The sequence below is a fragment of the Vidua chalybeata genome, chromosome 3 (genome assembly GCF_026979565.1).
Source record: "Vidua chalybeata isolate OUT-0048 chromosome 3, bVidCha1 merged haplotype, whole genome shotgun sequence".
Classification (NCBI taxonomy): domain Eukaryota; kingdom Metazoa; phylum Chordata; class Aves; order Passeriformes; family Viduidae; genus Vidua; species Vidua chalybeata.
The window spans coordinates 12,785,244-12,806,702 of NC_071532.1; the positions used below are offsets into that span (position 1 = coordinate 12,785,244).

Here is a 21,459-nt window from a genome sequence, read left to right on the forward strand (position 1 = left end):
CTGTCATTTTTCCACAACATTATGCTGTTTGATTTCTCAACCTACTTACAGTATAGTTTTTAAATTTGTTATTCATCCAATTGGTCTGAAATCCCTCCCCCAAAGATTTGTTCCTTTAGTTAAAATATAATCTTCAGATTGCATTTTGCATATAAGATAAATAAATGGCAATTTCACATGTTTCTATTCTTAACTCCTTTATTCCAGATTCAATAGTTTACTTGCTTTAAAAAATGCCCTTTATATGTAATACTAACTTTATGCAAACATTTTTTCCCATCCATTTCACCTGAAGGATGTCATGATCCAAGCTTACTTAGGGGAAAAATCCCCCTGCAACCAAACAAAAAAGCCCCAATTTCCTGTCTTTTGAAAAGAGCAGGATATTTAATACTTGTCAAAAACTTACTGGAAACAGCATAACACCTTGCTTGTGCAGCAACTGCAGAATTCCATCTGGATCTCCCATCTCAAATACACTGAAAATACAACTACTCCTATCCAAATTTAACATTGCTGGCCCAAATAACACCTCCATTTTATCCATGCAATTTCATCTCACTTCTTCCCAAGTTTTCATATCAGTAACACACAATGTGACTGCACTGCTTTTTCCTTTACCTATCTTTTCCAACAAGAGCATTTTCCAGTTTTAATGTTCCAGTCACAATTGTTCCACCCAATTTCCTTCATCCGTGCAACAGCTTGCTTCACAGGGTTAATCATCATAGATTGTTTGTTTTCCTGCCTTGTCCTACTGCCAACCAGGCATCCAGCTGTTTTCCACCAACCACACCCTATTTGAAAAAGCTAGTCTTTACCATGTTATTACTTGACCATTTGCTACACATTTACTAGTACTACTATCTCCACCCTTCTTTTATTTCCTCATACCCTTTGATTTTTCCTGTTATCCTTGATATTCCTCTTTATTTATATTTTTATAGGCAGGAAGATTAGATAAGTTTTTTCTAGACTTCTGCTTCTCAGTCTAGAAATCTTGTCAGGCTGCCAGAATCAATCCCCAGTTAATACCTCTGGGACTCCACTGGTGATGGTCCACCCATGAAGTCCTCTCTACATGAATGCTCACACCAGCCATAAACCACTATGTTAATCCACCACCCAATCCCAGCTGACATGGTGTCTGTGGCATTATCTTGTCCTGCTTTTACCCTTCTCTAGCACCTCAAAGCCATCTGCTTCTCACGTGTTTTTACCATCTTTGACAAGGATTTAGCTTGACTGGATGAATGAAAAGTGACTTTCAGTCTTTTCCAACACAGAAACTCCAGACACACTTTGCATGAAGTTCTTGTAATTCTAGAGTTCTTTTTCTTCAATTTCTCCCAAGCCTGAAGACTCCTGAAAATCCCACAAATCACCCTGACCTTTCCACGTTCCAAGTAGACAACCACTTCCATTTTCCTTGTGCTTCTTCCATTTCCGTACATTAGCTCTGGATGACTTCTAAGCAGTGAGCTGGTGTCACAACTCTCTTGCTCTTGTATTCTAGCTGTTCCCTTAGCTACTTACACAATTTTTATACCTGTTAAAGTATCAAAAGTATGGACACCAGCTGTGGGACTGCCTGGTGGGTCATGGCTTTGTGTCAGGCACAGAAGTGCTTGACGGCACCAAGACATAGTTGGAATTGTTTAGCTGCTTGGAAGAAAGGTGTCTGGAAACAAAGAGGGGCAAGAGGTAAAAATACATTTGTAGGGAAAACAAACCTGCTATCTCACCCATACTATGGTTCCTAAGAACTTAGCAGGTGTACAGTTCAAACTGAACTGAGCTCACCTACGTTATTTACTCAAAAACAAAGTAGAGGAAAGCTTTGTAAAAAAATACCAGCAACCACATGTGTAACTCTGGTTGTGGAATTACATTGTTCTTATTTTATTCATAAGCTTACTTCAAAAATGAATAGGAAAATTTATAATCAAAAAGCTCCTTTGCTTTCCTACTACAGAAGTTGGTCTCACAGTTTCTACTGCTTAGTATTTATGAAACAAAAAGTGGGCATTTTTTTAAGCTTATGGAACATTAAGCTCTTGTGGATCCTGTAATATGTACAGACTTCTGTAAAACTTTCAGAGCTTCATCGATAAATTAATTCAAACTTTCACACAATTTAAGACTTAATTCTAAATGCTTTAAAATATTTTTTGAGGCAGTGATATTAAAATACTTGTTTAATAGGAAAATATAAATTCTTGACATTTCAAAACATTAATTAGCTTTACTATTTTTCAAGTTGTCTTCTGTCAAGTTACATTTTATAACAATGAAGTCTGAAAAATGCTGCAGAAGAAAGAACTACACGCCAACTTAATTTGGGATGTATTACAACAGTAACTGTCGCAACCTTGTTCCACCACAGTGTACACAATGTTACATAAACATAGAAAAGTACTAACAAAGCCTTCATTTTTCCTGAAGAAAATATACATAATCAGTGTCTAAAATTCAGAAAACTGTATGCCTATTAGAAAACAGGTGACAAATAGAGATAATTAAATATGCAGAATAATTAGATTTTTTTGACTTTTCTTTCCTCTGAAATATCTATTAGGTATTGCAAGCTTTTCTAGAACTATAACTATTTTAGTACTTTGTGGATATGTAATTAGATCTTGAGTTACACTCCTTTGATAATCTTACTTTAAAAAACATTCAACCCAACATTTACATTTCAAACAATGCACTTACTTCAACAGCTCTTTGTCAACCCAAGAGCTCCTGAAACCAAGACCATCAGGACAAACTGAGACATATGCAGACTTCTAAAATCCAATGGTCAAACTTAAACTACCAGTGAAGCAATGCCAGAAATGATGAAACTGTTAAACGTTTTCATATAACAATGCAGTCAAGTTTTGCACAATGGGATAGAGTAATTTCTGGCCTAGTCCAAACATCATGATGCAGATTATGACAAAATGGTGATTACTTTATTGATTGTCAATTTTATCACTAGAGGAATAGATACAAAACTAGTTCATTGGGTCATATTACAGTCAACCATTATTCAAAACAGCATTTTGACAGTTCAGACAGAACTTTGTTGCTTGGAAACTAAAATGACTTAAAGGAAATAACAAGCTATGCTTTTAAAAGCTCATAGATTATATACTTCTGTTAAACAATGAAACCATCTCTGAATAGCTAAGAACTAAGGCGTCAAAACACACAGCAAAAACCATTAAGCAAGGATGCATTTCAACATCAAGAAGAAACCTCTCACTCATTCATCTAATTTTCAAAGTGGAATTATGACATTTAATACTTGAGGAAAATTTATTACAATGATCACTATTATAAATTGTAATTTGTAATTCATGGAAGCTTAAACAGACCATTTCTTACACTGTGCAAAGATGCCAAGCTGAAGACCACTACTTACTAGGGATTTCACATTATTCACATTCTCAGAAGGATAAAAATGTTCTGTGAGAACTCTGTAGAAATTAAATGCTTAAAAGCACAAAAAAAGCACCTCTTTTTTACACCTCATTAAAATACAAGTCTTAGTTTCATTAAAATCCTGTAGCCTTGAAGACTCATGTTTTTGCTCATTTTGCAAATTCACCCTCTCAGTCATTTTTCCAATCAAATTATTGCTTGTTAGGATTGACCTCAATTGACGTGTTTATTTAAACCAACTAGAGGACTGTGTATTGCACCACTCCCTAGGAACTAAAAACTGGTTTAAAATTTATGAAAACTTACTTTACCATGTTGTATAGCACTGACTGCCTACTTTGCATTGCAAATAAAAGCTTACAGGGTGTCTGGAACACAGAAACTGCAAAGATTTCAGGATGCTTCACAGAGAAAAACTACTAACAAGATAATGCAACTTGAAACAAAATTAACTGAAACATTCAAGTAGAAGACGTTAGGATGCAAACCTAAGTCTGTTTGCATTGAAAGTAGTGCTTTACCTACTTTGTTCAATGTTTTGGTATTGATAGTATGTAGTTACTACAGTGATAGTATCTTGATAGTATGTAGTTACTACAGTGATAGAAAACACAATGTTCACTGACCCAGGTTATTCCATGGTCCAAGAATGGAAAATGGTCCCAGTTTCTAGCAGCTTTACACACAGAAGGAAAAACACTGATTTCCTTTAACTCAAATGAAAACAAAAATTTTCTATACATAGTCTCTCAAATTAGAGTAATCCCTTTTTAAATACCAGACTAATGCCCAACTAATACCTTGCTTATTTTTCCCTCCCACTGTAGACTAAATGGAGAAATATCTCTGATCTCTAAAAACAGGAGGTCTGCGGGTACTGGATTCAGCACTATCCACCCCATGGCAATTTTCTAGTAGCTGACCATGATGAATTCTTCAGTTAAGATGCTCCACCTCTCAATGCTGTAAGTAGCAATAGTACTGAGTATGAATAAGTAACATGGATTCTTCTGCGATATCTCCTTTTTCTTCCTTCCCACTAAACAGCTAAAGAAACTTCTTGGCACCAACAATTCCTCACCAAATACTTAAAAGCTTAAAGTTTCTAGGCTGAGAGGACTGCTAGTAGAAGCTTTTTCAGGACAGCTTTCTCTGTGGCATCTGCACACAGGCTTGATTTCACTGTCAGCACTTGACTTGAAACCTGTGAATAATTGAGCATTGTCTTCAAGACAGACTACAACTAGATAATTTCCTAACATGGTTCAAGTTTGGTGCACTTAAAGTTGTTATTCCCTTTAAAAGTATATTCCCTTTAAAAGTATAAGCAAATAAACTTTTTTTTTTTTTTTTAACAAAGTGTGTGTCAATTTTGCAGCAAATCTTGCTTGTAGCCTTTAATAAAGATCTGACTGTCCTTGCACCAGAAACCTCCATTTTGGTGCAATCTTTCTTCCCCAGCCCCATCAGACATTACAATATATTGTGAGAGAGAGTAAGTTAAATCAAACATTTGTGTTTTGTAATATGTAGTAGATATATTCTTTGAGAGATGCAGTTCTTTCTCAGAAGAGCCAAGAAAGGAAAGGGACAGTCAAGCTAAACCCTTTAATTTAATATTTTTTCTATGCATTATATAATTGTTAATTTGGGTATAGTCATAAACTTTCATAACTATGACCCATTTGATCTATCCTATATTCCAACTGGAACACCCTGCTCACAAAGAATAATCTATCAGAAATATCCTGTACGTTTTCTGCTCCTGGTAGACTTGGGTTTACCTACCATAGAGCACACATTTGCATTTTGCTGATAGTAAATTGTGCCACAATGTATATATACACAAGCAATTTTTAAAAAGTATCTGTAATAGCAAAAAAAAAAAAAAAAAAAGCCTCATTCCAGCTTTAATATAAAGCATAAGTAAACATACTAGGAATAAATATTCAAAATAAACATTTATGCATGGCAAAAAAATATTCAGAATTAGATGGTCATTTCTGAAACACTAAATACTTTAAATAAAAAATGAATTTCAGAGGAAGAGTTCTTAAGACTTGTCACTAATTGCAAGAATGCAAACATTTACAACTTCCTACCTAGGGCAGAGACTGGATGGTATTCTGTTATACAAAAGAAATATCAGAGAAAAAAACACAGCAGAAAACAAAATGCCATGTATTCATGTAACTGTTTTGGCTCAAGTGCGTTTGGTTTTAGTGCAGTTGCACCAAACGTAATTCTTTCGTGTTACTAAGATATGTGGAAAAAGGAAAGAAAATCATATCTAGTCTTATCTAGATACCTATAACCTGAAATCATAGAAATTTTGCTACTTTAATTGCCAGAAGCTCTTTTTTCAGTAATAGAAATAGTCAATTTATCATGTTTTTTTTTTTCACCAGCAAAGTCTTCTTTTGCTGCTATCTGTTTTTCAACTATTTTCATTCATTTGAAAACTTCAAGAACATCTTTACTTATTTGGTGACGGGGACAGGCTAATAAAGGGAAAAGAAAGACAAGTTCAGTCTCTTTTGTCCTGAATCCAGCCAGAATGTCTCAGATAATATCTTGGGACACCCAATGTTTTCCCTTCTTACAAGAAGAAAATATGTTTTTCCTAAGAATAGCTGCCCTATACAATGACACCTTGACTGATACCCAGTAGTTTCTATTGAAAAATTACTTGGCAGGAAATAAACATTCTTCCAGTAGCTGAGCCTGACCCAGAAACCATACAGTGTATGATGGTAAGTACATTAGAAATATGACACACGGGCAAAGCGTTTAAACTTTAGCTATCCCAAAAGAAAGCAGTCACATGTAAAGAAATCTGTTTTCAATGTATGTATTTTCTTGAAAGACATCCAATCCAGTTCTTCACATATTCCTGGAAAGCTCTCTATACATCAGGGAAAAACAAACAAACCCCCTATCACTCTCTGTTAGTCATTGATCTACTCACCCAAGAGGAAAAATAAACATCTGCAGTAACAACAGGTTTGAAATCAATGCAATTTCCAGTGAAAATAAAAACACTCTTAAATGCATTAAATGTTCCATGCCTGATTGTATGGCCTATTCAAATAGATGTGTACCAAGCTCCCCTGAAGACCCAGCTCTTTATTAAAGAAGGAGGAATCCACAAAAACACAGTTCTTTCCACAACTATATAGCCTGTTTGGCACACAACCAATCAAAGACCAAACTAAAAAATTCAGTCAGCTGGACAAAGTTTTATGGTCTGTGCTGGTCACTCACACCAAACTGGTTGATGGACAGAGACAAGAAATCTTCTGCTACTTCACTGGACTTACTATTCTAAAAAACTTGCCCCAAAAAACATGGACAATAGAAACTAAGAGACAGCTAGGATAACAGGTACATCCTTCACTCTGTTAGCAATCTTCAATTGCTTAACTGAGGACCATCAGCTGCAAGTCCTAGTGGTACCACTCTTGCACTGGAGGCAATTTTCTTGCAGATCTTGCAGGAAGGGGTAGCACACTGCTGCCAAAGGAACAGATGCATTTTGCTTTCAGCTAACCCTGCTTAACTTGAGATACTCTAGCCTGAGCCAGAGGGAGAGTACTGAAGGACAAATTAACTCTTCCAGCAGCAGCTACCACCACCTACTTCCGGCTACCATTTTTTTCCAGGGGAGAGAAGAACATGAGCCCAGGAGTCTGCTGGGCTTCTGGCCATCCATTCAACCCTCGCCTGCACCCTTAATGGAGAGCCAGAAGAAAGAAGGCAGATTTCAGACCAGAGAAAAGAGCTAGGTGGAGCTTGGGAGCTCCTGAAATAGTTAAAGATTGCACTGTAATTTGACATTTTTGACCTTCTAAGCATCTGAACCTGCAACATTATTAATGACCTCGGCTCGCACGCATTTCACACAGGGGAAAACAGAAAGAAAGCAGACGTGTTCTGTGGTAGAATCATTTACTACATGTTTCTATTTCTAGGCAACTTCAGTGTTTTCCCAAATCTGTATCTGGAAAAACAGGCAGGTATAGCACAGCAATGTGCATTAACAGCGACAAGCAAAAATATTTATGTCATTTAAAAATCTAGTTCTGGCATGGAAGGTCATATTGCTTACAAAAACATCTCCACATTTGTCAAAATGCCTAAGTCTTATGACAAAACCACAGTGCTATCATTTACAATATTCAGCCAGAAAGCAATACTGTAAAAAAACTGGCTAACTGCAAAAGTAAATGGAAATATTGAAAAGAATCAGTATCATATCATACTTAGAGAGAGGCTGGACACCAGACTGAGCCCTCCAGGGAAGTGGTCCCAGCACCAAGCCTGGCAGAGTTCAAGAAGCATTTCAACAATGCTCTCAGGCACATGGTGTGACTCTTGGGGATGGTCCTGTGCAGGGCCAGCAGTGGGACTTGATGATCCTTGTGGGTCCCTTCCAACTCAGCGTATTCTGTGATTCTGTGATTATAAAACTCTCCATATGCCAGTCCCAGTGATTATTTGAATCAATGGTCATTAAATCAGCTTGGAAAATACAGAATCCAAATATATTCCTCAATTCATAGCTAAAACTGAAAGAGGAAATAAATGAGTTGAATTAGGCCAGAAAAATCAGTTCTCTGCTTAGAAGCTACATCTAGCACACACTATTGCAAATTTTGTCTCTAGTCTAATACATTCCAGTCAATTGATTCTTTACATACTAGATTCTTCAAATTTTCTATCTCCGAACCAGAAATTTAGAAATCACAGCAGTCACCATATTAAATGGGGTTTCTTAACAACCCAACCCTCCTTGTAACTTACCGGAAAGTGAAGCCCTTGGCATGATGGAAATTTTTTCAGTAGAAACATCTACCAGAAAAAGCAGTGCTCACTCTCCATTACTCACTCCATCACAGTTAAAAACTAATTTAAATGCATCCTTTTCATTTCACATGAAACTAGTTCTTACTTTTGTAAACGTTAAAATAATTTAATCTAAAACCAGAAAAATAAAATTTCCTTTTGTTAATTACACAACAGTTCATTCTTTTGTATTTTTCCTTTTCCGCAAGCATTATTTTCCATCCCTATTTCTGTACTTATCTCACAGGGATTTGTCACCAGTGTAATGGCCTTTTTTACAAATCCCTTCTTCCCACTTTTTGTGAATTCATATTCTCTAGGTCAAAGACTACAAATCTCTACAGCTCATACTTCAAAGTTTTGCTGCAGAAAACTGATCTGCTGAAATCTTACTCTTAATAGTGTACAAGAAACAAATTTTCCAAAGAATTCTCCTTGATTATCCTTAGTGTTGACCTGCATAATAAAAATAAAATATTTCCAATGTACTGTGCTGAAACTCTACCCCATCTGGCTCTACAAACACTTTCTTGCCCCTAAACACCTGAGAGTAATTCTTTTCAGTTTTTATCAGATTTCCCACTGAAAATCTCCTTTGGCAATAAATGCATTGGCCTCCCTTAAAATCACAGCTTGTATGCTGACCTGAGGAAGTAAAATATTTATTTTGTATCAGGAGAAAAGAAAAACCCTACTGACAGACTATTCAGTCTTTTTCTCCCTGAGTGAATATATATTGGCAAGACCAAGGACCACTATTTATTGGGACTTACAAAGTTGGCTTTGACTTATTACCTATTCCAGCTTATGCAAATATTAGAGAACCAGTATTTCCATATTCGTTCACTTTTGGTACTTTTAAAACTAAAAGCAGTCTTCAGTCTCACTTCTTGCAAAGGGTAAGCAGCACTAAAATACCTTCTAATAAAATAATTTTTCAGATATTAAAATACACATAAACACAAGCCAGCACTTCTATCAGTAACATTTATCTCACTGTTATCATTATATTTCCCAGCTATTGTTTTGGTACATGTTCATTTCATTAAAGAAGAAGGCACTATCTACTATATCCATGACTCTGAATTAAAGACAGAACTCATTCTCTGTCTTTCAGTACAATTCACCATGGTCCCGGAACTTCTGGAACTACAGTAACCAATGCATTTAGTGCTTTTCGTTGCATTGAAAAACTCATGCATTTGGCAAAGAAAACAGAAAGGACAAAGAGAACTGCTTTAATTTATTTAGCTTTTTAAACTTCTTCCCTGTAATAAGCTGATTACCATTACTGAATTGTAACTCCTAAACTATCACAATGAGGGCATTTTATATCTTTGCTCTGTATATTTTTATTTTTCTGGAAAATTACTAAAAATTGAAAAGAATGCAAAATCCACTCTGTCTTAATTTGATTTTAAAAAGCCATTTCATGCAATAGCTTCCATATTTTTAATAGACTACTACCCTAATGAAACAAAATAAGCATACAGATTTGTGTCATTGAAGGTGAAGAATGATTAAGCCAGAGAGAACTATGACAAATTTATGCATCTTGAATTAATAAACTTCAATACTATTAAGGTCAGCAAATATTTTTTATGTGGTTTCGTTTGATTAATTTATCTGGGTTTTGCTGATTTTTTTTTTTTAATTTGCATCTTCTCTTCCTTTAAAAGGTGTATTTTCATCAGCAATGAGAATCAGACTGTCCTTCAATGATACATAGCCTTATTTATTTATTTTTTTATCCAGAAGGATTCAATGGAAAGATGTTTAAGACAACTCTATCTTTAGTACAGAATTCCTGTTTGATTTTTTTTAATTTAAATGTTGGAGTATGATAAATAGTATTTTTCGTGTCCTAAACGAAGAAGTCAGACTTTTTAAAGTCTTAAATGAAAATGGAAGTGTGATTAGCAAATAAAGCAAATGTACATTATGATCCAAATTAAACAAAATTACAGGCCATATAATGAAAAGACAACTATCAAAATTACTTTTGTACTTAAAATTTTCTCTTTTCTTATAGATATCTTAGAAATGCACAGGTTCTGATTGCACATTAAAATTAATATATATTAGCATTTCAGTCCTAATTTTATAGGGCAAACACAAAAAATATGCCTTTTTGTCCTATCAGCTCCCAAGGAGTTTCTCAATTCTGAATAAATTAGGTCTTAAGCTATGAAAGAAAACACAACTTTGCACCTGCCTGGCAGCTTCTGAAGGCTGGTTTGTGCTTTCAACACACTCTCAATTCCAGATACTTAATTAGTGATTTTTACCAGATCGTACATACTATTGTCCTTTAACCTCAGCATCAAAACATGCCCTGCTGGTATATAAATTGAGATTGCTGATTATAAGTGTAATTTAAAACATTTAGTAATGAAATATATAAACATTAATTGAAAGATCAATGTTTCCTACCCTAGTTATAACCATATTATCACTTGGACTTTAAACTGTGTTGTTCTACAGGTAGTGCCTGTATCATCAATAGAAATATTGAATGTATCAAGATATTAACATATTTAAGCATTAAATATTTAACAATTCCACTAAATTACCAATTTTAATAATTCTTTGATATACCAGTTGAGCTGTTTAATTTTCCATTTTATATAGTGGAAGACTGGAAAGCTGCTGCCTATACAACATTTCCCAATCGTTTTTCTTTATGATATTCTCGTAACTCATTCTTTCCCACCCATTACTACCTTGTCTCCAGGTAAACAAATTCATTCTTCACTTTGACTTGGTCCTTAAGTATGTTTAAGCAATCTCAACATCTGAAGTTATTCACATCACAATTACTTTGAATTTAAAAATTATTGAGGAAGAGACTACCTCTTGAACATAATATACCCATATCACCTATGCAATCACTTTAACGGCAAGAAAAAGAGGCAGCCAAAACTTTGTAAGGCATCTACACAGAAGAACTTCAAGCACCAGGCAACCAATAGTACTTAGTTTTTGCCTAACTCAAGGTGAACTTCTAAGATGCAAGATGATGTTGATAGTTTTAAAGAAGTATGCTGGGGCAGGAGTTAATTAGCATGCTGGAACTGTGAATATTGGTATTTTTTCTAAAGTGAGTCACATAGATTCTTAATGTGCATGTTTTGGTTCATTACATCAGGTCCTGCCAATGTGCATTTCACTTTGAAAACAATATTAGCCAACTATGAAACAATATTCACTTTGGTTGTTCACAGACATTTTACTAAAAAAAGCTTCAATTTCTTTATAATAGGGCTCTTGCAGTGGGTGGGAAAGAAAAGCACATAAGAGGAAATGAGTCGAACAACCCCAAATTAAATACAAAGCATTTTGATATCAAAATTAGCACAAAAGAGGTCAAGGTCATGAGTAGAAGATAACTGGATTCATGACCATCTGACGTAAGATTTCCTTTTTGTTTGAAACACGGAGCCAAGCAGCGTACCAGGCGATTTAGAGCATCCCAATGCAACTGCCCTTTGGGATGTTTTGCTGTAGCCAAACACCACCACCTAGAGAAGCGTGGCAAAACACATGAGGTCTCCAACAGCACAGCAGCATTACCAACTTCCAAAATGATGAGCTTACTGTTACTCCTGTACAAATATTGAACCCAAAGTTACTGAGTGCCAGTGCTTAGGATATGGGTTTCAGTGTTAAAACCTATTAATGACTTAAGTCTCCACATCCAGCACGAAATCTTCAGAAAAGTACTGGGTGCATTTTATCTTCTTTATGCCATTTACACTTTTTTTTCATTTATGTTACTTACATGAAATATGATTTTATAATTATTGCATTATTCTTTTCAAGCAAGTGTACCTTCTTGAATGTTTTTGTTTTCAAATAAAAAGCTACTCCACCTGTTGAGTATGTTACTTTTATGATTTATCAAAAGATGTAAGCAGGATTTCCTCTAAAGTCTGTAGAAGAAGCTAGATTTAAAAGTTTACTTGATGACGGGTGGATTTAAAACCAGACCACTTGTTGTACTGCCACTGGTGAACAGCAGGTATAAAACACTTCGCACAGGGTGCAAAACCCACAGAGGAACTGCATATGATTCAAAATAGTATGCCTGTGGTAAGTTCCAAGCTCTTGTGGTTATACTGCTCTTATAGTTCCCAAATCAGTTTGATCTGGGGGAAGACTCAACAGCAGTCAGTGCTGAAAAACAGATCCATAGACCTCTTGCATCAGCTCTGCTTTCTGTTTTTCACTAAAGAGGGAAGTAAGGACAAGACTGGAGGAAGAAAAGAACAACTATGACTGTCAAAATTCAAGCTAAATTACAATATAGGAGAAGCGACAACTGCCTTGAGATAAGGCAGACTCTGGTTTGTAGTACCTGGCATATGTGCTGGACAGTGTGACTGTTTACCAGCACAAGGTTATTTCAAAATATGATTTGTTAACTCACCTTGAGGTACCTATCTCCAGATCTGTAATGATACTCACGACATAAAACTGTAAAGATTCATCTATTCAAATGTAGCAACAGCTGTTTGTCTTTATCTATTCAATTTAGCAATAGACAGGAATAGGTCTCCTCCACACCATCTGGTCTGTGGAACTAATTATTTTAATTGTTTAATTTGTTGAAGTGGAGCTTATTATGTTTATGCCTTCCAGAGCAAAGCTTAGGCAGAATGATGCAAATGTTGTGTCCTGGTACTCATATTTCTCTTTGCAACTTCCTATCATCACTTTATCTATAAAAGAAATGCAGTATTACTGTTCAATATGGCTTAAGGATTCTCCTATCACCATCTTCCAAAATGTCACAACACTCAGTGAAGAGAGTTCTAAAGGGAGAAAAGTCTTCAGAACTAAGGCTCAATGGGAAACATTTGGAAAAAAACAGAGGCTTCATATTTTTGGCTTCTTTTAGAAAGTGCATTGATGCTGGAAGTGGAACAGCTCAAGTGTTAAACATATAATTGTCAACAATAGTTGAGAAAATATGAAGAAACTTTAGCGCAGGAAGAATGGTTTCATTCTTTCTCCCACACCAGCTAATAGCACTGACCCAAACTGGCAAAACCAAGAGTGCAGTAGAAAACTTCTAGGCAGAAATCATTACCTGGAAAATTAAACTACTCAGTATTCTCTTTTTTTCCTAGTGGTACAAAACCACTTATTCACTTATTCCTTATTCACTTATTAAACCACTTATTCAGTTATTCCTGAATAACACTTGGCAGACTGGATCTCTGATTCCCCCTCCTCCCTGTCCCTTCCAATCCATAATCACATAGGAGAAGAAAAACAGAAGGAGTCAAGCATCACCACATTATTTTGAAGTGTGCTAATGAGTTTGGTGGATCCCCAGACTCAGTTGTGTCACGTAGTATCTTCTGTCAAATATGACATCTGTTTAAGTAAAATGAAATACATTCTGGAAATGTGTGCCTTGAGTCTGAAATCATAACCATCACCAAAAGGTCACTCTCTTTTGAGATTGCTTTCTGAGGTAATAAGGTTTATTTCTAGTGATCTGGAGACCTTGTGATCTTGTATAGAATTCAGTAATTAATGGTTTTATAAGACACCTGGCTTTTCTCATCTTCTAAAACACTTTTTTGAACATGTGTTCTAATAATAAATGCAATTCATAATAGTTAAGAACTATTGGGATAGTTCTTAACTATAGTTCTTAGTTGGGATATCAGTGCAGAATCTCAACAGGATAGAAGAGGGCTGTGATCCACTTATTACCCTCCTGAAGGAAGTAATTTATATCTCCCTCAATTCTCCAGTACATCTCAGATCCCAGTAACTTTCCACTAAAACTTTCAATTTCATGTGAAACAAATTTATTAATTTTTCTCCTCCTTCCTCCCCTCCCTCCTTTCCACTCACAACTAAAAGCAACTATTAAAATCTTATTTAATGTACCCCTAGAGTTCAAGAGGAGGTTAAAGAACAGAAACAGGAACTCCTAGTAGAGGGATCTAATAGTTTTGCTGAACAGACAGGTGCTGTCATTCCTTTGGTTATGCTACATATCTCTCTCTATTACTCTAACTGTGGTTTGAGAGGCCTGATCAGAAAGATATATGACTTGAGAAGTGAAAGAACAGGGAAAAATCTGTTGGCCTCAAACCTCTCTAGATGAGCCTTTTGCGAGGAAGACTGCTCCCCTCTCCTTTTTGAACTCTTCCCTTAAATGATGAATTTGTCCAATGTAGAACCACCACCAAATAAAGACAAGCAGAACAAGCAATTTGGCAATGAAGTGACTGTTTAGTTTTGAAAATAAAAAGGATATATTTCTATGATAAATGACATAACTTTCTTGCATAACCATTTAAAGCCCATCAATGTGAAATTAACAAAACAGCAAAGTTGTGTTCAAGCTCATAAAGCTCAAGACACTAGTTCTGTTAGATCTCTGTCAGCCTTCTGTTAGATTGCTATCAGCCTTTCCTTTTTACAGAGGCACATAATTATTTTTTTCAGATTTGAAAGAACTGAACACTAACTAGCATGTTTCTTTAGTAAGAATAATTTAAACAGAAAAAAATCCCTTTTTTATACACACAGAAGAACATTAGTTGCTGGCGAAAATTACACTCTGAAGTATTATTTAAGTGCAAATTAAAGGGCAGTTGACAGAATTCCCAACCACATACATCTGTGTATGACTAAGGATATAAAACAAGATCTCATGTGACCTTTCAATCTTGGGAATAATGATTAGCCTATAATATTGCTAGTCTGCTCCCAACTCTCCTGAAGTCTTATTAAAACACGCTTTTCAAGACACATTTCTCTGCCCCAACAGGCAAATTCCTTTACTGCCAAGAAAAGCAAGCAGGAGGGAACCATATGAAATGCCGCATATGTTGTACAACGTGCTAGGAAAGCCAAGCCATCAGCTTGCAGCATGCTGTCACCAGGTGTAACGAGCAGCAGAAAACACAGTCAGAAAAGGGGCCCATAACAAGATGATAAAAGCTGCAAATGTAGGGGTAGCCAGCATAGCCACTCAGGTTAGGTTAGGATACACCTGGGATATCCCAGGTAGGGTAAACCTGAGCAGGCTGTTGGAGTGCCAGGCACATGGCAGCTTCACCTCTTTCACTGCTGGCATAATACAGCAGTAAATAAATGATGGTCTTGTTTCTATCCCACCAGTTTAATTCATTTTGCTTCATTCTTAAAAATACTTTCAAATCCACTCAAATGGAAGAGTAAACTCAATTTCATATATCAAGAAGCTACAGTGGGATTATATTCTATGTACTTTGAACTGGTTTGGTTGTGGGTGGGTTTTGATTGTCTGTTGGTTGTTTTTTTTTACAGATCATCCCTCACTTTTCACATTTTTTCATAGCTCCTACACCACTAAAATATCCTTTTTTTTTTCTCTCCCATCCTGTTACTTGAGCTCTGACTCCACTTTCAGCAGTAATTTGTGGCTTAACAGCTTAGTTCAACCCATCTTCCACTATTAATAGTTTCTGAATTACTTTCTTACAATGAAGGGTAGGTGAAGATCCCCAGACTGATAGAGCAGTAGCAGGTTGCTGGTTTTATCAAAAATGTACGCCCATTTCCTCCTGTTTTCTCCCTCCCATTTTTCTTTCCACCCTAGTACTTCTCACCCTCCTGGACCTTCACCCAAATGGAAGAAAAACAATCACACAACCTTAAAAATATCATACTGTATCCAGAAACACATTTTAGTTGTCAGTACCTCTATCTACATTTCTCTGTACGTTATACTGGTCATGACTAAATATTCTAGTGGAATGTAAAATAACTGGTTTTGCTTTCAAATGCTGTTTTCTTTTCTTAGGAAAACAGTTGAAAAAATTTCTGGCTTTAGAAATCTTTAACCTTAGTTTTGCAGATCCACACCACATTTAAGCAAAAACTGGACAGAGACAACCCGCAGCATCCAGAAAAAGTATCTCCTCCTCACTTGCAGTTAGCTACTAGCTGAAGTACATTCCAGAGTACCCAGAATGATCACTTCAAAAATCATTCCAAAGACTGCATTATTAGTAGTTTAGATTTTTAAAATAATCAGAAAAAGGTTTTGAAAATGATCATTCCAATTCCTTTTGAAGTTTTCCAATTAGAAAAAAAAAAAAAAAAAGACTTAAACAAATTTATGAAAACTGTTCGGTGCAAAGTAGGGATATAGTTAATATTTGGAGTCTGGCAGTAAATTTTAACCAATATGCTCTCATTTCAAAAAGAGCTGCAAATATTTTCAAGAAATTAAAATGTAAACAGACATAGCCAGTCCTACAAAAAAAAAGTAGTTGAAAAATGCTTTCTTTGACAAACCAACAATGTAGACAGGTTTGCTTTAGGGCTGAAAAGCAGCATATGCCTGCTTAGCAATATTCATTTAAAAAGATGCTTATCAGCTGCAGACCGAGCACAGGAGCAGGTGAGGGTGGAAATGGGGAACGGAAGAAAAATTAGAGTAGAATAAGACAGGAGAGTCCCAGCATCAGTAAGTCAGTGCCTACGACGGCTCATGCACTTTTCAGACAACCCTAAAGGAAGGTAGAAGGTTTACCATGTCTTATTCAAGCTGTTTTACAAGATTTTTTATAATTCCTTTAAAAGATTGATATTGCAAAAAATCACATTTACACCTCCTCCCTTAATCTAGCATAACTAATCTTTCTACAGCACTCTGAACAAGTAAATAATGAAATTGTAAAACAAGAACCCATTAAATCCATTTTTATGAAAATTCTGTGGGCTTGAAATCCATTTTCTACTGATAAACAGCTGCAGAATTCACTTGTTCTCTGACATCTTAATGAAAACTATACATCAGCATCTTCATGAAGATGATATATCAAAAATTGTGCTGTGTATGAAAATAACACCATTCATGGTATCTTTTCTGATTCCTTCTTGGCACTGTTAGAAATACTGATATTAAAAAAAATTCAGATCCAATGGAACTCAGGAATGAAAACCTTAACTAGAAAGTTATTCAAGTTATTTGATTAATTTAGTACATATAAATCGTTAAACAACTTGTAACTATTTTTGGAAACTGAACTTGTTACCATCAGATCAACACAAATACGCAATTATATCCGAATGACTAGAATGCTTAATGAAAGAAATCATAAACCTATTAAGATTAAAGGAAATATTTAAAACCACAGAGTCTGTGTCTACTGTGGGGTCATCTCCCAAAATGTCACAGCCCATGCTAATCAAATCCTTTGCATTACTGCAGTTGCAGCACAAGAAGTCCAGATTGATGGACTTGCTAAGAGAACTCCTTCATGAAGACTTCTGTCATGAGACTGTCAAACTGTCTAATATAACAATTTCCAGTACTCAGGTTTAATCAAGCTAGACAAAAATGTTGGAGGCACTCCAACTGTTTTATGGCTTAGGGCATCAAGGATCCTGAGATCACTTCCCAAGTGCTGTCAGATTCTACATCTCCCAGATATGGAATCCTGACTTCCCTGACAGTCTCCTAATGAATGACCACAGGAAATTCCTCTACAGCAACTCCATGTCTTCATCAGCAAAAGAAAAATGCAGCACCACATCCAAAATGCCCTCCTTCAAAGACTCATGCATCATAATGATTTTAAATGAAACATCAGCTTTTCAGGATTTAAATACATAGCACTATAATGATAATTTTTTACATTCCTGGCTGGTTTAGCCAGCAGGAGGTGTTGCCTGATGGACGTAGACAAATGCCTGTTCATGTGTGACAACAAGACTTAACTGTACAAAGATGACAAAGGACTAACAAAACTGCAATATGAAGGTAAAAAGGAATCTAAAAGAAACTTGATAAGGCCTATATACCTTTCTTTTGAAAAATTTATTTAAAAAAAAATCCCACTAGAAGACACATTTCAGGATTTTAACACTTCTTTGTATTTGAAAAAAAATCTTCTCTTTGTTTGGACTGAGATTATTTAAATAATCACTGCCTCAAACTTGCAATAAAAATACTAATCACCAACTACCACATCAAAATGGTAAATTGAAATTGCTGGTTTATTCATGAATGTGTTTTCTTGTTGTCACAATACCAATGACTATTTAAAAGTTCCAGTGTTTTATAGAGCTGATTTACTTGAGAAATAAAAATTGAAAAATTTGATAGCAGTAGCAGCTTGATGTTCAGGAACATCTGCATGTACTCCTCAGATACTAAGTCAGAAACTACAGGTACAAAAATAGATTTTAATTTCAATCTTCCAAAACTCGTCATGTTGTTGAAAGTGATGATTTATTACTTGTACATATAAGCTTATCTAAAGACTAGCAGACACAGAAGGATTTGTGATTTATGCATCTAATTTAGAGATATAATTAGAAAATTATCTCATACAGTTTGCAGGGAGGAACTGTAAAACCTCCTAACTCCTGCCTGTTTGAATTTGATTTTATATATACATAATCTCTCTCTCTATATATACACACACATATATATAATCTATATATATACACATACATATATTACAGTAAGGCAGCTCAGAAGTTCAGAAGTCTTACCTGAGTCTGCTTCATTGCCCGTTCCATTCTGCGAGTGCTTCCTTTCTCCAGTTTGGTCCGAAGGAGTAAGGCTGATGTCTGAATGGCCCAGAATTTTGGCTGGGAGAGCAAGCACTGCAGAGAAAAAGAACATTTTGTCATTACTTCACTTTTAAAGACATTGAAGACGGTAAATTTTTTAACAGTGGTCTCAAGCATGAATACTGTTTCCTATTCTGAAAGTCAAATATGTGGCTGAAGGACTTATTTGATCAACTGAAGGCTGTACAAATTACCTTCATCTATTTTCAACATAAAAAGTGGCCTTCAAAACCACTTCCTCCTTCTCAGCTGTGCAGTGCTGTGTTTACATGTACCCGTATGGTGCATAGGCCAAACTGCACAAATTAAAATGGCTACTCAGAATCAAAGGAAAATGAAGAATTTGATCCTGGGGTGACTGGCTCAGCCTTCTCCACACCTGCATACTGGATAGCTGTAGACAGCTGCAGGGATCCTACTTCTGAAGGCTAAACAAATCCAGCTCTCTCCTGGACTCTTCTCATATGCAAGGTACCGTGACGCCCATATTAACAGCACTTCCACATGAAAAATGTTGAATTTGCTAAGAATCTGAAGAACATTAATTAATCTAGAACTTGCCATGACTTGACAATGACAGGAAGAATTTTTGACTTTAGTAGATGTATAGGGACTATGGAATAATCTATGTAAGCAGCTTTCCTAAAATAATTTTAAGTTATCACTTGGAACACACTGCACTGATGCCAGGAACTTAGTGCCAGTCTCCAACCACTGATTTTCAAGAAAGTCCAATAGAAGACATGCAGCCAATACAATTTTGGTATCTCTTAATAATTTACAGACTGCCTGGACTCTTTCCAGTATGGCTGTAGACAGAATATACTGTTTCTGAAAAGTGAGACAGCAGGAAAGCTCCCTTGCTAATTTTATTGACACTGCAAATACAATCCATCTTCTCTGACAAAATATATTTGTCTATAGATATTTGTAGACTGAAGAAAAAGCCCCAGTGGTTTTATTCTTTCCTCTCAAAGATCTCCCAAAGCATTAAAAAGCATAATGTGCTCATGGTTTGTATTTAATGTCTGACAAATTTCTGTCATGTTGTAATCTGGTTTTGTTTTCCCTAGTGATTTTAAAGGAAAGGAAGCAGAAAGAAACAATCTAAAAAAAATCCTCCAAACAAAACTACAATAGGAAGAGAGGCAACAATGAAAGCAAAAATGAAGGCAGTGTGAAGGCTTGCACAACCACTCAACTAATCCTACCCTTTGTGAGCAAGAATCTCTGCTCCAACTCTTTCATGACGTTGACTCAGATTAAGAGGCACCCAAAGGCTTCTATACTGTCCTCTATGTTCTGAGGATCTGGAATTAATTAAGGGAACACAATCACAACATTCTCTATTCTGTAGACTGCCAAGTGCCCTTTTACAAACTATAATCACTAAATCTGTTAACTGATGTACGTCCTAGTTCTGGAAGCTATCTCTCCCATTTCATCAAATTTCAGTCGAATACCTATTTTAGTTTCGTCTTAAGACAAACAAAAGCAGGGTATTCCTAGCACAGGACATTGGTGTCTGAGTTTATTTTTTAGCAGCCACACCAGGTACCTGCTAAATCAAACATCTTAAGGAATTGCTTGGGCAAACACTGGAAGAACGTTTCCTTTACCTTAAAAGCTTATTTTGTGGGAAAGGTCACCCTTTTCCCCATTTTCTCCACTATTAGTACTCTGTCATACTATTTAATTTTTTACTTCAAGGGATTTTTTTCTGTGCTACCTGGTAGTAGACATCAGTATTAACGTTGCAAAAGAACAATGACAGCTAAAAGTCTTGGCTAATAACACTCCTAAAGATATTTTCAGGTCTGATTACTGCCCTTGTTCTCTCACTGGTTCACCTTAGCAAGTGGCCCATGGAGGGCAGAATACAAAGTTTCTTGTCCACAGCATCCGGCTCTGCAGGAGAACCGGCAGCCCAGGAAAGCCTCTCCTCTGTCTCTGTGCCTCCCACACCACCACCTAAGCAGTGATTTAAGCAAGCATTCTGCATGAGCTGTGTAGAAAATCAAACAGGGAGGGAGGAAATCAGAAGAAAAAAAAGGGTGGAAGACAAGCAGAGATAATTACGTTTCACTCCTCTGCAGGAGCAATGACAAGTCATATTTTGAATAACAATCCTGCTTTTTAAAGGTGTTCATGAAATAAAATGAAAGGTATACCTGCTGTAAAGTTACAGAAGAAAAATTTATTTTTTCCAACAGTTTTATTGATACAAAAAAAAATTGGAACTGCACAAGACAATGAGAAACAGACCTAGTTTGCATTTAAGAAGCACTTGTAGTTTTATACTGACACAGAGCTCAAAATCCTGTGCCAGAATTCAAATGCTCACCTTTTCATTGCCTAATTATAATGTTTAAAGCACCACAAAAAGCCAAAATAATACATGCATAAAGGGCACAAATGTTTATACTTAAAGGCTTTGAAGAACAGTTTCAGAACATCTAACCATAACTATTAAGCAAGCTTTAATCTTATACCTAAAATGTCCAAATATTCTAGATAATAATTCCTTTCTCATAAGATCCAAAGCTTTATATTTTCACCTGAAGCTATATCTAGGCTCTGTTAATG

The 21,459-nt window shown here is 35.8% G+C and overlaps 1 protein-coding gene across 1 annotated transcript in view; it reads right to left on the minus strand.

The window, feature by feature from the left end:
* The window catches only part of TTC27 (tetratricopeptide repeat domain 27), a 113,646-nt gene that overhangs the window by 35,343 nt on the left and 56,844 nt on the right, over positions 1-21,459 (minus strand). The window contains exon 10 of the mRNA XM_053939484.1: positions 18,793-18,906. Coding sequence (XP_053795459.1) covers positions 18,793-18,906 — 114 coding nt within the window. The remainder of the gene's footprint in view (positions 1-18,792; positions 18,907-21,459) is intronic.